The sequence below is a fragment of the Strongylocentrotus purpuratus genome, unplaced genomic scaffold (genome assembly GCF_000002235.5).
Source record: "Strongylocentrotus purpuratus isolate Spur 01 unplaced genomic scaffold, Spur_5.0 spur5_scaffold_14, whole genome shotgun sequence".
Taxonomy (NCBI): Eukaryota; Metazoa; Echinodermata; class Echinoidea; order Camarodonta; family Strongylocentrotidae; genus Strongylocentrotus; species Strongylocentrotus purpuratus.
In genome coordinates this window covers 12,653,459-12,671,184 of record NW_022145599.1, presented here as the reverse complement: position 1 = coordinate 12,671,184, position 17,726 = coordinate 12,653,459, and the positions used below count along the sequence as shown (strand labels likewise).

The following is a 17,726-nucleotide window of genomic DNA, read 5'->3' as shown; positions in this document are numbered from 1 at the left end:
CAAAGATCAAGATGACTTTGTCCAGTCCCGAATCATTGAGATGCTCCAGAGCCATACGAAGCTTGGTCATGGTCCAAGCATCATTGACAGACTGGTTGCTTAGCAACAAGACAGTCTTGAAGCTGTTGTCGATGGCATCATAGAGTGCAGGGATGTAGTACATACCCAGGTGAAGGCCTTCGTCTCCAAAGATAATATTCTGTAAATGTGGCATCCTCTCCTCTAGGGCAGGTCTCATGACCCGGTCAACCCACTCCTGTTCTGCTTCCTCGAACATGAGGTTGAGATGATGACGATAGTTATCTGCATTGAAATCTTCTGCCATTTCCTCGTATCCAATGGCAGCTAGTTTGAGGAGAAAGAGTTTGTGATTCAACCACCATCGTTTGTTGTATGCAAGCATGGATATCATCACAAGCACTACACCTGTCAATGTCAGAACCGTGATGAGAACAATGTCCGCACCACAGTGATCTTCAGGATGAAATGCCATGATTGGCTGATTCACCACTCCCTGTAACGATGTCTTAGAGCACAGTGTCTTTTCTGCATGTTTGAGATCAATGTCGGCTGACTGCAGCCATTGCCTGAACCATGTCAGGGAGCATGTGCATGTGAAAGGGTTTCTAGAAATGTCCAACCTTAGTGAAGTATTCGCTGGCAGCACTGTCCCACGTCCAATAGTGCTGATTTGATTTCCCGATAAAGAGAGATCAGTCAGTCGAGGAGCCTGGGCAAATGTAGTCGGTTTCAGACCACGAAGAATATTGTCTGGGATGTTCACCACTCTCAGTTGATAAAGACCATGGAAAATGTCTCCTGCCATCTCCACGAGTTTGTTTTTACGGAGATAAAGAAACCTGAGAGAAGAGAGGGGACTGAATACTCCTGGCCTCAGCACCTGTATCCTTGATTCATTCATATCAAGATAGTAAACATTTGAAAGGTTGTGAAATACTCTCTTATCCAGGCTGACTAAATAATTGTCTTTGAGTCGTAGTTTTTGTAGTGAAAAGAGACCAGAGAAAAGGGACTGATTATTGATCCCATCGTACAAATCTGTATCTTTCAGCCTGGCCCTTTCTAAGTGTAGATCTTTTAAACATGTCATATTATAAAATTGTTTAATAGAACTTTTAGACACTTGAATATCTGTATATGAAAGATCCAAGTAGAGCACGGTCCGAAGTTGCTTAAAGGTGTTTTCCAAGAGTACTACCATCTCGTTTGACAAATGCAGTTCCGTCAAGAGTACAAGGTCTGTAAATGCATTTTTACTGTAACTGGAAACCTGGTTGTACGATATATTGAGTACCTGCAGATTGGTGAGCCCTGTAAACGTCCCTTTTAAGATGAATGGTATATTGTTATAAGATATGTCAAGTAACCTGAGAGTCCCAAGTGTCCAAAGTTGTTTACCACTGTTAAGATCGGTGATTGTATTACCGAATAGAAAGATTGACCGTATTAATGGCATTCCGTCAAAGGATTGGGGCGAGAGATTTTGCAGTAGATTGTAGGATACATTCAATGTTGTTAAATTTGGCAAGCAAGCAAAAGTTTCAGGTGGTAAGGAAACTAGTTTGTTAGAGGATATGTCAAGTTCTATGAGCGATGTCAACTGGCAGAAGGACTCGTTGGAGAGAGAACTTATCTTGTTGGAAGATAAAAGCAGCTTCTTGAGCCGTATGAAACCCCAAAATGACCCAGGAGGTACATACTCAACGGAATTTCTCCTCATGTCAAGTGTCAAAATAGATGGATAAGGGGTATGATAATCACTGGCATTGTCAGGTGGGAGAAGTTGATGGATTCCACATCCCCATACTGATAGTTTTTTAATATAAGTCATTCCTAAAAATGGTTGAATATCAAATGATTTGAGGGAATTTCCTTGAAGTATAAAACTGTCTATGGAAGTCAGATGCGAGAAGGCTTTTGTTGATAAATTATGTATCTTATTTCCAAACAGTGAAAAAGTACCAACAGTAGTATTTTGCAGGGGCAGAAAGTCACTCTGATGAATTTCTTGCACCTCATTCATCCGCAGAGTTACTTCCGTCAAATGAGACCATCGGGAACATCCCTTGAAGTTAAGACTTTTTATTTTGTTGTGAACTAGCTCAATTCTTGAAAGTCTTGATATGGCTGCAAGAGATTCACAAGGAAGAGTATCCAGTTGATTATAACCCAACTCTAGTTTGGTGAGTAGCATGTTTTTGACAAAGAGCAGAGGAGACATAGTCTGTAGATTGCAATGAGATAATACGACCGACCTAAGGATTGTCAGGGGCCACAGAGCCTTGCTTTCGATGACAGAAAGTGGGTTATCATATGCAGCCAGTGTAACAAGATTTGGCAGGTGTTTGAAGGACTCGTCATGCAGGGTTGTTATGTTGTTGGAGGACAGGTCAAGGGTATTCACTTCTATTGGCAAGTCCTGAGGTACTGCTCTTAGCCCAAGATTCCTGCAATTGGCGATGATTCCATGACTTGAGTTCTTTAAATGGCATTTTGGAAGATTCTTGTTTGAAGCCACATCTTTTGCAGTACCCTCAGACTGAGGCAGGAGCAGGAAGACGATTCCTGATGCAACCAGAACCAAATGAACACATATCATGGCAGCCATATTGTTTCATTCACAGACCTTAATGATGAGAGTAGATGATACTGCCTTTAGAAACTAGATCAGGAATAGCGGCAGCGTGCATGAGCTTTCGTCAATGCTCATCAGCATAACTTTTCTGTAGAGTTACAGTGCAAATCATGTACATCTATTTATGCAAAACCTGAAATGAAATTGTGAGGGAAATCATAAAGCTTCCTGAAAATATTGAAAACAGGAAATACCAGGCCTCTCATAAATCCTGGTTCATCATGATTACAAGGAAGAATATCAACTTTTGTATGATATTAATATGCAAATCCTCTATGCCGTAAAGAAAATATATGTAAATATATACAAATAACAACTAAATTAATCATACCCTTACCAAGTTTTGTCTTTTGGAGTGTTTTAAAAATTGACTTGTCTTGACTTGATTTATGTTTCTTGAGGATGTGAGGTATTAAAACCTACATCTAAAAGTATTAAAAGAATGCCCTAATGTCCACCTTTCATTCTTGAGGCACGAAAACACAAAAAACATCATAAATACAAGGGGTATGAACAATGTAGTTGTTAACTGTACATCCAACAAATATAGTCCATATCATTTATTCATGCACAGTAAAATATTTTCTTGTGTAGGTTTTTTAATTTTTAATTTTATTAAAGTGGTTGAAAAGTGTATTGCCCTTGCAATTTTAACAGGAAGTTTTAAATATGAAACCTTGCTTAAGCCCCTTTCACACCGGATCTGCGTAGAGTTGCGTAGTGTTGCGTACCGACTACGCCGAAGTTAAGCTGCGTACTCATGAATAAATTGATGCTTCGGCGTAATCCCTGCGTAGGCTTGCGTACGATCGGCGTATAGTTACGTACCCTGTGCGTAGGCAATTGGCGTAGGGTTACGTACGCTTGCGTAGGCCTGGCGTAGGGTTACGTACGCTTGCGTAGGCATGGCGTAGGGTTGCTTACGGTTGCGTACGGTTGCTTACTGTGTGCGAAAATGCCATGTAAAAATGCTATAGACGCGAGTATAGCCATAGGCGCTTTATAAACATATATAATAAAAAAATATGTTAAAAAGACAGTTCAATATGAACTGTGCAGTGTACAAAGAATTGTACATGTTATTACATGTGAACATAACTTGATCTTAGTATAATAATAACATTCTGACACACCCAAGGGGCAGTGGGTCTCTTTTGCATGCGTGAAATAGGGCTGAAACGCCAATTTGCGTAAAATAGTGATTGCAGAAAATAACATTTATAAACCTGCCATTAGTTTTAATAGTAGCATTTGGTACACGTTTTTGACCGTTAAATTTTCAGTTTTTTTAGTAGGTATTAGCAACTGCTGAGGTTATTTTTGCAGTAATGTTAATTTGTTCAAGATTTTATTTTCCAAAAAATGCAGACATTTTTGTTGATGTACTACATTATTGTACTATGTATCATTCAAAAGCGTGATACATGAACTTTCTTTTGATGGACATTGCAAGGTCACGTGATGTGATTTGATACCTCAAAACGCCAACAAAAGAGAGCGCTTATTTTGATTTGTGAATAAATGTGGACAGAAGTCTGATATTTGTTGACCATATCCATTTTTTCACTCATTTGTAAAATATCATTCCATAACAGTTTCCTGAAAGTTTGAAGACGATATCTGTTGTCCTTGGTCCGTAGCGTATTGTGTGTGACAATGTAATGATATAAATGTTAGTCAATTATTAGATTTAAAGAAATACTTTAATACAAAATTATTTCTTTGCTCATTTCAATTAAACAATATTATATTACAAACATACAAACAGGACCCCAAACGTACACACAAGCAAACAAACCGACACAAATACATACAGATTTCCACAAAACATAATAACATTTCGCATGAGGCATCAGTTTATGAATCTTATCTCTGTTTATTATATCAACAGCCTGAGATGTCAATTATCACAAATTGAATAAACCATAACAAAACAAAACATGTCAGTCTGAAATACCTTGTAGTAGTACAAACAGAATTACAAGCAAGAATGATCAATGATCAATACCTGCCAAATTTACATCCAGGTATATACAAAAAAAAATCTTTATACCATACGTTTTTAATGCTTCGTCGGACTGGCGTAGGGTAGCGTATTGTTGCGTAGGCTTGGCGTACATTTGCGTAGGCTTGGCGTACAGTTGCGTAGGCTTGGCGTACAGTTGCGTAGGCTTGGCGTACAGTTGCGTAGGCTTGGCGTACAGTTGCGTAGTAAAGTCTACGCCGAAGGTACGCGAAAAAAATTAAACATGTTTAATTTTTTGCGTTCATCTCGCGTACCCATTCGCGTCCCTCCGCGTACAGTTGCGTAGGGTTGCGTACGATCGGCGTAGTCGCTACGCAACTCTACGCAACTCTACGCAACTCTACGCAAGGCCCGGTGTGAAAGCCCCTTTAAAATGCATGCTTTTCTCTTTCATTTTCACGTCTGAAATCTGATCTAAACAGGAAGTTTGTAGCTCATCCTGAATGAAACCTAGATGAGGAGAAATTTCAGATAATAAATTACAGGAAGTTTTAAATATGAAACCTTGCCCAAAATGCATGCTTTTCTCTTTCATTTTCACGTCTGAAATCTGATCTAAACAGGAAGGAAATTATAGGGTCCTTCAAACTTTGTTTTTATTGAAAATGAACAGAGATTTTTGTTTACATGTATGCTAGGTGTTGATTTTTTCTTCTTGAAACTGTCAGGGATGTTTTGCTTTTATTCAAGACTCTATTCAAGACCAAAATGAAAAGCCAAGTTACAAGTTAACCTTTTCCATGACCATGTCAAAATGTTAAATAGTATTTAAAAAAATTATTCTCATTTTTTGTTAATGTTTATATTTTTTTCTTCTGCAGATATCTGACTGGAAGATTGATTTCACAATCTCTGGTAGCACAGACAAGGAAGGGTGGCAATATGCAAAAGAGTTCAAACAGTAAGATCTGAATTCAGCCCTATTTAAAATTATATTAATAATACAGTGATAATATAGTGAGTGCTCTCGAAGGGGACGTCCACCCTGATATTAATTTGGCTTTGATAGAAACAGACAAATATGACGAACAGGTCTGCTAAAGTTTGAGCAAATTCCGATTAAAAATAAGAAAGTTATGAATTTTTGAAGTTGCGATCAATCAAACACAAATAGGCAAGTCTGTGACATATCTTGTGAGCTCCTCTCCCATTTGCTCTGCACATAAAATTTGAGTGTGACTTTGAGTTTATTAACAACAACAATAAGAACAAGTAAAACATAATGTATCAACATGATTACATGAAATATAACAATATCACACAAGATAAATAACATTACAAGTGAATAAGATAAACATTGTTTTACAAAGTATGTCATATACAATTGCAAGAAAGATTATATGTACATTTTTGTTGTTATAGGGGGTACCAGAAGTTAGCACAAGTGCTGGTTGAGTCTAGTTCCCTGTCTTTGGCCACAACTGTTGGTACTATACTATATCACATATATATAACACATAAACTATATAAGGAAAGTAAACAAGGAAATAGAACAGTCATTTAGAAATATTCCTCACTGCATACAGTGTAAATACATGTACGTTAAATGTATGTCGACTTCCGTATCAAAAACAAAAAAAATATCATTATCTAATGCGATGATATTTTTAGAAATTCTCTAATCTGAGATTTCGTAATTGCCATTTTAAGAAGTCTTAACTTTTGTTTAACTTAAGGTATTTAGATGATTCATTAATCCCTTCCGAAAAGCATTTAGATCTTTTTGCTCCTAAAATCATGTGGTATACTTTGCCATATTTTCACGCCCATAAATGATATTGAGAATTGACCGTGTGTGGTTTTTGCATTTAGGCAGATATAGTTGTCCATGTTCTTTCCTCTTGTGCCATATCTGTGCATTATTACCTGACAGTATTCAATTAAGAATTAGGGAGTGAGGAAGATTGCCATTTTATAGGTCATACAGATGAAGGTTGAGACCGATAGCGTAAAGAAGAATAAGAAGAAAAAGAGACTGCATTTTAATGGGGAAGGGAAGGAGGGAACAATGGAGATATATGGCCCATATGTATTCATTGTCTAATTGTCTTCTACAAAAGATATTGTTGTATACTGTACGTCGACAGCACCATCAACAATATAGTATTAATGACTGCTTTGAGAGAAACAGTTGTTTTTATACGCTCAAGGGAAGGTTAGAATTGTGCTATTACCCGAGGCGTGCCGAGGGTGATAGCCCAATTGTAACCTTCCCTTGAGCGTATAAAATTCTCAAATATTAAAGCAGTCATTAATACTTTTATATGCCCAAAAATTTTTTTTTAAAAAAGATTTTTTTTTTGAAGATGGGATTCGATCTCTTGCGTTCAAAAGGTGATGTAACTCAAATCAGCGCCTTTAACCGCTCGGCTATCGTGCTCTGTTACCATTCATAGCAGTTTTTCTAATATATATACATTAAAATGGGTTGAAACGGCTTCGCGTGGTGGATGCTTCGCGGCTGCTCCATTAAACAGGCCCTTCTTTTACTTTTGCAATGCATATTGGCACGAATTTAGATCAAGTTTATTTTCGTCTTCATGTCAACAATGCAAGATAAAATTGTCGGTAAGATCGATCGAGATTCCATTGTATTGAAATTACCGACCAATTCTTCGCACACGTACGGTATCCTCGATCGCTCAGACCATTTTTTAACATGTAAACCTATGGGGTAACCATGGAGACTGACCTATTTTCCCAATAACCATGGTTATTGGGATTTTGAACTGTTTTTTAACCATGGTTACCGGGAATTTTCGGGAACAGTTAAAGTTTATGAATGCAATTTCGACCAATCAGATTGCTGGATTACTTAAGTGAGGTATATAATAGGATATACATGTCTTTTCATTTCAGTTTCATTGATAATAGTTGCTAACAATGCTATATTAAACATGATTTGTGTCTAATTTCTTCTATAATCCTTTCCTTGCTACCCAGTGATACCCCTAGCAGTCTAATCCCTCTGGGATTAGCTCTCTTTCCTATTCCCATGAAAATGCCAGGCATAGTTCAGGACGATGCAAGGTACTTTCTGTTAAAAATATTGATGTATAGTCCCACTCCTATGTTTTCATGTAACCTCTTGTTAAAGACAGGTGATTGTCCTTGTCCTTGGGTAATATATCACTGTTCATTTTGAATTTGAATCCTGATTTTTTTTTTTCTGTATCTTTTTTTGCCCCAATTATTTCTCCATGTGCATGACTGTGAATTTGATGCAATTGCCTAGTACAATATATAAACAGTAAATGTCATTAATTCTCTTTTAAAACAGCGACCCCCCCAATTAAGTTTTGGAGAACAGGAAAACAAAATATAATGCATATATATTTTTGTTACACTAATGAGATGTGATACCTAATGGTCTAGGCTACCCCCTGGCTTTAATATAGCATGACATTAGAAGAATTGCCTGGTACAAGTCATTTATCAATTTTTTTATTTTTGGTTTTGAATTTTTTATATCTGGTAGTAGCTTTACACTGCCTATTATTTTACCTTCCTTTTAGTCAAAGCTTTTTCTCTCTGTACCTAGCCCAATTCATACAGCTCTTGAGTTATGTTGAAGGGAATCATATTTTTATAATTTACATACTGTTTGATTTCATTACTTCATTTTGACCCTGCCCCCCCCCTCCCCCCTCACAGACACATAAAATTTATTTCACCATTATCATGCATTTCTCCTTGTAAAAACTTATGGATAATTATTCGAACCTATCAACAAAATTTGTATTTGTTAATATGGTGAAGGAGAATACCATTGAATCCTGGGGGGTGTTTCACAAAGATCCTAAGTTGAACATATCTCTAAGTTGGACTTAACAATTATGGAGAGCCGTTAGCATCCTTGAAAATATTTTGTAAAAGTTATTTTAAAAGGCATAAAATGTTGATTCAAATCATTCATATTTTCTATTATCATGGGAGATTTCATATTCTTGATGTGGAATTTATGAAAAGTCTAAAATACTTGAATGTTTGCTTTTGAATATACTTAATTATAGCGCTACAAATGGCTCTCCATAATATTTAAGTCCAACTTAGAGTTAAATTTGACTTAGAATCTTTGTGAAACAACCCCCTGGAATGAAACATTCAAAGTTTAAGTTGCCAATATGGATTATACGCTACTTTTGAACAAATAGATGCTTAGGAAGTTTAAATATTTATATTATTTCATCCTGATTTATATGGCAATGTTTTTTTCTTTTCCTCTTTTTAGTTGGTACACTAGATATCTTAGGATATGTTATACATGTTAATATACTATTTTCATTTCTTATTTTGGTTTATTTGTTATACAATAGTAGCAACTTATTGGTTCACAATATCTTGAAAAATTCCAAGTGTTTTCAAAATCAATTTGGTGTTTTGGGTTTTTTTTTTATAAAGAGAATTTTCATAATGGTTTGTTAAACTACTGCTTTTATTATTATTACTATTTAATAATGTGTATGGGATTTTATTTTGTAGGTGTTTGGGTAGGATGATAGATTTCATTCATTACAGCTAGGACCATCTGTCAAAGTGACTATGAAATTTAGATCACCTATAGTTTTAGTTATAATCTTGTGCACTTTGTCTTAGTTGTGAATGTAAGGCTGCAGTTTTGCACCCTAATCACTAGTAAATGGTGACCTTGCACAGGTAGTTTCCCTTTTATGCATATCCTTGTTACATGTACAAACCAAACACATGGATTGCACATCGTCTTGAATGAAAAACAAAAGCCAAAGATGATTTTGCTTTCCACTCACCAAAGCACTTCGTAAGTAAACAGGGCACATGCAGATTGTCTATCTTGTATTATATCAAAATGATGTTATTTGAAGTTCTTATTGATTATTAATGGATGTGACCAAAAATTGTATTACACTTTTATTGCACTAAATATTAGAGCTTTTTGAATATTTGGTTTAAATCCAGTTTGTTCTCAGCTGTTGGTTACTCTGGCATTAAATTAAACAGATGACATCGTTTGGAGAGGAAATTACCACATGGAGCTTTTTAAAGTGCGGGGCACTGATGTCCATGGAGCTTATTTATTAAAGAGCGGGGCACTGATGTCCATGGAGCTTATTTATTAAAGAGCGGGGCACTGATGTCCAAAAATTTAAAAGGGGGCACTATACACATACTGCACCAGACCCGCCTAATAGTACGACAATACATCACATGTTAGACTCTACTTTACTAGAAGAAGAATAAGGAGTAGGAGTGGGAATAATGATGAATGCTGATGAATACAATATTTATTTTTATCTTGTTGTGTTTCTTTGTTTACAGCACCAAGGCATTTCATAAGGATAGAAGATGGAACGACTATGTGAGAAGAAGGCGATGGGTCAGGTTAGAAATTGTTTTATTGACACTAAGCACTTTAATACGCCTTGCTCAGATGCGATCGGGTAATCCACTGCACAATAAATGGTGGTGTTTCTTTTTAAATGTATTAACTTAGCAACTAAGCTATGTGTTATAAGATACAGAAATGTGAACCGTATTGCATTTTACGTTGTCATTTATACAAACTGCCGCGGTTGTGCCTCATGGTCTAGTGGATATGTCATTTATCTTTGAATCACATTGTTTGTGGCTCGATTCCCGCCACAAGACATTAATCTACACTTGCCACTCTCCACCCAGGTGTAGTAAAGGGTTACCTGGTGGGAACTCATTTTCTAAATGCATAAATCTATGTTTTTTTAATTTAATTGATGACCATCTTTATACTTGCAGGAGATGTCAAATAAAGACGTCAGGTCCATGGAAACAAATGCCGAACCTTGGACTCAAAGATGTCTCCCTGCAGGTTGATACGGACGAAGAATGGGATGGACCCATTGCATTGTGGGCCATCGGAACCAACGGTGATGTCGTGACAAGGCTAGGGGTGACAAGGGCGTGTCCCGAGGTGAGAAAGGTTTTTATTTCTCAGGGAGGATTAGAAAAAATAAGGCCTATCATGTTTTAATATATATTTGTGTATGACACACTGTGCAACAAAGCATAGTGGTTCATGTATGGTGTACTGCATTAGGTCATTTTCCAAGTAATTTTGATGAATTAACATCTTTGGTTTGAGTGCCAGATTGAAATTACCATCAGTTCTGCGATTAATTAAAATACTTTGGACTCTCGCAACTACTAATACTCAAGTTTACGAAGGAAACATTGTAAATGTTTTATACATTCATAGGCATATAAAATTACAGTATTTACTTGATTACATTTGTGTCATTCAGAATATGATGCAAAAATACACAAGAATTCTTTAAAAAGAAGGCATTTTCACAATGACAAATTGCTAATTCTAATGTACTTTAGTACATGTAAATTCTAAAAACAAACGGTATTCATTCTTTAATTTTTCTTAGTTTAAGTGCCATATTTGTGGGAATTGCATTGAAAATGACATGACAAGGATTGTTGCAATTGAAGAAGAAAAACAATACTAGATGAGAGTTGAGCTTTCGTTCTTGAATTATTTCATTTTATCAGGGTACAGCATGGATGCATGTACCTACAGATCAACCATTCCAATCCATCTCGGTCGGAGGAAAGTTCAGAGTCTGGGCTGTGGCTCGGGATGGCTCAGCGTTTTATCGTAACAGAGTCAGTGATTACAATCGTACAGGTATGTAATACATCTTTATAGCATTCATAGTGCTTTGTTCTTGCTGAACATTGATACAGGTCATTTTTCCTACTACAAAGTAGATTCCAGTAATCAACAATTCCTATAGTATAATATATTGATGTGTCGTGGTGTAGTGGATATGACACCACACAGTGGATCACATGGATAGCAGATCAAGTCCCGCTGTGGCACTTATGTCCTTTGGCAAGATAGTAATCTAGATTTGCCACACTCCATCCAGGTGAAGTAAATGGGTACCTTTTGAATGCTTAAGTGCCTTATTATTGTGGCTTATATAGTTACACATGGGGTAAAAATAGATACTTTGTATTACCGTAAGTGCAGTAGAGTATATTCTTATACTGTAGCTGTAATATATAAATGGATCTATTACAATTATTATTATTATAAAGTGGGTAAACATTTCACTCAAACCCCATCCGCTATTCAACTATCCTCTTATTTAAGAAACATTTCATTTAATATAATAATATATGAAAGTAGTGCTCTTAATAATATTTGAAAAAGGTAACAGTGTCTGGGGTATCAATACATTCCTATGGACATGATCGTCGTACTCTGTACACGTGTGCCTCCATTTGAAAATTTAAATTTCATGAGTAGTATTCGATGGGCGAGCTGAATGTTTTTGGGCATGATGGTAACCCTCTTGGCGTGGATGAATCAAGCAATCAGTTTTTATGTTCACCATATGCAGGAGATACATGGTTTCATATTGCTCCACCGTCAGTCGCCCCTTTGAAACAGATTTCGGCTGGCAAGTGCTCTGTATGGGCTATTGATACACAAAGTAAGTTGAAAACACACTGCTCAAATCAATATTATGAAAAGAAAAAGATAAAATATTATTTCAATGGTCCATGCCTTGCATACCTTGCATGGTTCATATGAGCGCAAATAAATGTCAAATATTATTATTGTAGGTTATTATTATTTATAGAAAAGTAAACTTACATGTATATGATTTAAATGTTACAAACTACTGCAGAATTTGCTACAGCGTTTCATAAAGAGCAAAAAGAAAGTTGATGTGTAGAGTCATTTCATATCATTCTTAACACTTGTGCATGTAATTGTCCAAGGGTGGAAAGGGTGAATAAATGGTGTCCTAATTTTTTCCATTTTTGTTTGCCATACAGTATGTTATATGATTTGAAATGGTAAATAGAGGGAAGAAAACGGCACACTAACCTAAATCAGTTTCACATTATAACGGTCAATTACAGAAATTACAGGTGCTAGAAATCTTAACCATTATGTCTGTTTTTGCAGTGAACCTATGGTATCGTCAGGACATCACTCCGACCTTCCCAGAAGGCACCAAGTGGATCCACGTTAGTTCTAGGGTCCGTAAAGTATCCCTTGGCCCTCAAGATCAGGTATTAATCATCCGTCATTGCTTCACTTAACTCTCTATTTTCTATGCATCAGAAGATTGATAGTTGTAAACGTTATTTGTGACAAAAGTCAACTGCGGCGGTTCCCTTTGTGTAACATTGGTCAATCAATGCAGGTGAAGGATTAATTTATTTTTCTTGTTCATGCTAAAGGTAATATCATTTATTGAAGAAGAAAAAAAAGAAGAATTGTTTCAATGGTCTTTCAAAGTTTACATTAAATTTTTAACAATTTCAATTCTAGGTTTTAAATGTCAAATGGAAAAAGACCATCATGTACCATCTGAGATATAAGTAATTGCACATGTACCATAGGTTTGTGTAAAATGAGACATTGTTTAAAAAAAATTCAAATTCAAAAATTTGATCAAAAGATGTGTGAAAGAGCCGATATAAAATCACATTCATGCTTGTAAACACAGAACTTCCTCCTCCAACATGGAATTACAGCTAACCTAATTTAGCAACTGTTAGTATAGAAATACCACCTGTATTTCTATACTAACAGTATAGAAATACAGGTGGTATTTCTATACCACCTGTCACCATCACCCGTCCATTAAGGTCACCTGTCTGTAAAGACCGCCTGTCCATGAAGACCACATTTTTTGTTTCACTCAAAGTTACAGAAAAAAACCTTTACTATTAAGGGGTCTGCACAACATCCACCTGCTTATGTAGATGACATTTCTTCCTTCCCTTGATCAGTCTTTATAAACAGGTTTCACTATTTTGTTTCATAAGGTATGGGTGATAGCTGATCAGGTAGATGGGGCCCGTGGCGTTGTATGTCGACGAGACGGGATTGCATCGGCTAAACCCATGGGTAAAGCATGGGATAAAGGAGCAGGGGTAAGTCATATTTCATTTCATACATTCGTTCACTTACTGTCTCATTCATTCATTCATTCACTCCCGCACACTCTCAGTCAATCAATCACTCCCTCCCTCACCCACCCACTCACCCACTCACCCACTACCTCCCTCCCTAACTCACCCCCTCCTTCCCTCACCAACTCATTCACTCAGTTTACTGAGCCACTCCGTCCCTCTTCGCTCACTCACCCACCAACTCACTCACTCCCTCCTTCACTCACCCACTCACTAACTATCTTGCTTCCTTACTCACTAACTTACCCACCGACTCACTCCCTCCCTCCCTCACCCACCCACCCACTCCCTCACTCATTCAGTCACTTCCTCCCTTACCCACCCACTCACTCCCTCGCTCAACCCCTCACACACTCACCCCCTCCACTCAACCGCTCACTCCCTCAATTACCTCCATACTCACTACCTCCCTCCCTCCCTCACCCACTCCCTCCCTCCCTTCCCCACCCACTCACTCCCTCCCACAACCACCCACTCACTCACTCCCTCACCCATCCACCCACTTATACTCACCCACTCACTCCCTCACCCACTCATTTACCCACTCACTCCCTCCCTCACCTACTCACTCACTCCCTCCTTCACTCACCCACTCACTCACCCACTTGCTTCCTTACTCATTTACTCCCTCCCTTACCCACCCACTCCCTCCCTCCCTTCCTCACCCACCCACTCAGCCACATACTCATTTAGTCACTCACTCACTCACCCAGTACCCACTCACTCACTCCCACCTTCCCACACTCACTCGCCCAGACACCCTCGCACACACCCTCTCATCTACCCATGCATTCACTCAGTCATGCCCTCACTCACTGACCCACTTACTCACTTCCTCACCCACTCCTCACTCACACATTCCCTTTTCACTCACTCTCCCTACTCAACTCACTCCCAAAACACAACAATGACCATTGTACATGCCAGCTGAAATTCAAGACAAATTCCAGACCACCTCTTTTAACCCAGAGTCATGAATTATTAATGATACTGCATTGCAAAACGTTGGCAGGTGCAATATTTAATGGTATTCTCCTTTTCATCCTCTTTTTCTCTTGCCCTACCCCCTCTCCCGATCTCTCCCCCTCTCTATCTCCTTTCCCTCTCTCCATCTCCTTCTCTCTTCCCTCTCTAACTTTTTTTCATCCTCCTCTTTCTCCCCTCTCCTTGTAACCCTCCACTCCCCCTCTCTCTCTCTTACAGGGAGGTATCATGCATCTGTGTATACGAGGCTGCACCAAGGAACTAGAGAGGGCCCCGTCGGTAGAAGATATTGCCATGGCAACCATTCAAGGAAGTGCACTGGACACGAAGAAGAAGGAGGACCCTGTGAGGCCATACACCAGCTCTGATGGAAACGCTCTCTGTTAACCATGATTATCTCTGAAACATGTGATTAAAATTTAAGTCTGTCAGTTCAAAGAAGGAACCATATTGGTTGATCCATAAAATGCAGTCATTTGGATCACCAATCACAACCTTTGGTTCTCTTACACATGATAACATGTCGATTTATTGAAATCTGAGTGACTATCCAGTGAGTGCAGGCAATTGCACCCCTCTAAAAATCAACCAGGTCTAAGCACGGTATCCAGCGTAGTCTATCAGATTGTTTCTTATTGGTTAATCAATGGCACTCCTCCTAGGATCATCCAATCACAACATTTCTTTCTGCCGTAACCTGTCAGTAGACTGTTCCTGATTGGTTTATCAGTAAGATACAGTCAGTTGTACTCTTAGAATGAACCAATCATATGCAAAGTTCGTCTTTAATCTGTCTGATAGATTCTGATTGGATGATCAGTAAGGTGCAATCCGTTGCAATCTTCCTAGAAGCAACAAACCACAGTCAAGCATCAATAAAATTTGATCAGAATTTTTCATGATGCGACTACCAGAAAACTGTGACATGACTAGAAATAAAGTTACATGAATCCAGTGGTATATTGAAAAGGTCTAGTATTAGGAACCTACCACCAGATGAAAAAAAATGGCTTTTAACGAATGAATTTTTAATTTAAATTCCATATATATTCATTTTCTAGACTCGATAAATATTTTTACGTAATTCAAAATTAATTTGACCATCATATCTGTTGATTTGAGAATATCTCCCTCTGTGACATTATGAAAATAGCGCTACATTTTCATTTCTTATAAAGAAGTTTCAGAACCTATGACTGTTAAATTTTACCTACGATAACTGAAAGATATATTTTTAACACTTGCCAAGTTTCACTGACTTTGCAAAAAGTCTGCATAAGGGCTTTCCTGCCGTTAATGTAAACAAAAAAAAGAGTATACTTTTTTCATCATGAACAACATTATGGTCACAAAATGTACCTTTTAAAATGAATTTGAATGTGTTATCAGTTATGAAAAATTACCTGTAGTAAGCACAAGTACATGTACATGTCCCAGTTTTCTACACAGGACGGTCACAGTAATAAATATTGTAGAAAGTAAATTATTAAGAAACATACCTGAACCATTACGGTGATATCTATGTTATATAGATAATATAATATTATCTAAAACAATAAATTAAACTATGCAAGACAATCGTAAAATTAATCTGAGAGAAATAGATATGAATAAATGATTAAATGTGAATGAAATTTACACGGGAGGAATATAGATATGATTTAATGATACTGATTTTATTGTTTGTTTTACAGCCAAGGAAGAAAAGAGTAACTATCAACCAAAGACAACCAACTGCTTGCCAATTGTTTTTAGTTCAAGAAAATGCTTATAATGATACTGATTTTTATTGTGACTAGTAGAAAATAGGACCATGTCATTTCAATGTCATGTTGCATATTACTTGGGCTACATAGTATGCATCAAGAAGTGCAGGTGTAGTTGTAAGTTTTTTTGAAATTTGCAACACATTTTATTACCTCTAATCTTTTTAAATACTTTTATAATATAGAAGTACAGTGCATATCATTATAATGACTTCTGTTTTGTTATATTTTTTATGAAAGGGAGTTTCATTTGATAATAATAATAATAATAATACATATGATTTATAAGGCGCCAAATCCACTTGACAGTCAAATGCTCAAGGCGCAGCTTGTGCAAAAGATGAAATACATACATGATACATTTATACAAAGTGCAATAGGAAAGGTACAGACATGAAAGGTAATGGTAATCAATTATAAGCTAAATTAAACAGATATTTCTTAAGATTGTTTTTTAACACCTCAGCAGAACTGCTATTCTTAACCCATTGAGGGAGAGTATTCCATAATACACTTTGAGAGGGAATTTTTAAAATAACACTACTCATTTGACTTTGCACTTCAATTGTAGGATATATTTTGTCAACACTCCTGCAGAAGTTAAAATATATAGTTATTGAAGAAAAATCTATAGAGTCGTTAATAAATTTCTATGTCTACTTATTTTAGTCTAAATGAAAGTTCACAATTTTTTATTTTTTTTAATATAAATTCAGAAGAAACAAAACAAAAGATGTTGAATTTACGCATTGTGTTTTGCCTTTTAAGCATGTTAAACCCCTGCTGCAGTAATATCATGATGAATACTTGACTAAAATAATTGACAAAAATTTAAACTTCAGTATACTTAAATGAAGCAAATATATATATATATATATCTATATATATAGATTTTAGTTAACTAAAATTCTACTTCATTGGTGCTACTTTTTGATGTCACGTTGTCTTCCATCACTTTGAAAACAATCAAAAGTTTGTGAGTTATTTTCTATACCAGAAAATATGAAAAGATTCCCACTTTCCTTGTATTCATACACCAAACATAATTTATATTATGTCTCACTGTATTTTAGTTTTGAGTTTGTAGAAATTACAGAAATGTCTATACACATGTTCTATCTTTTATTATTATTTGTACAAATGTATACATGTAGAGTATAACCTGTCTTGGTGGCCACTTCTCTATAGTGGCCAGTATTCTTGTTTGCATTGGGTGGCCTTTAAAGACAGGTTTGACTGTACTTATGTACAGTTTCATTAGTTTTGACTAGTGTACTTGTACATTGTATGTGTACATGTAGTTCTGTAATTTTTGTTCGATAGAACTTGTTTTCTT

The 17,726-nt window shown here is 36.7% G+C and overlaps 1 protein-coding gene across 3 annotated transcripts in view; it reads left to right on the top strand.

Annotated features, from left to right (window-relative positions):
* Positions 1-16,639, top strand: part of LOC591448 (tectonin beta-propeller repeat-containing protein 1) — a 40,774-nt gene extending 24,135 nt beyond the window's left edge. For 2 of the 3 annotated variants that reach the window (XM_030984210.1, XM_030984211.1), the window contains 8 exons: positions 5,504-5,583; positions 9,978-10,040; positions 10,431-10,605; positions 11,193-11,328; positions 12,050-12,142; positions 12,625-12,731; positions 13,494-13,601; positions 14,844-16,639. In XM_030984210.1, coding sequence (XP_030840070.1) covers positions 5,504-5,583; positions 9,978-10,040; positions 10,431-10,605; positions 11,193-11,328; positions 12,050-12,142; positions 12,625-12,731; positions 13,494-13,601; positions 14,844-15,011 — 930 coding nt within the window. In that variant the 3' untranslated portion in view covers positions 15,012-16,639. Of the gene's footprint in view, positions 1-5,503; positions 5,584-7,625; positions 7,843-9,977; positions 10,041-10,430; positions 10,606-11,192; positions 11,329-12,049; positions 12,143-12,624; positions 12,732-13,493; positions 13,602-14,843 lie in introns of those variants that run through there. The other variant, XM_030984213.1, reaches the window with a different exon arrangement.
* The last annotated feature ends 1,087 nt before the right edge of the window (positions 16,640-17,726 follow it).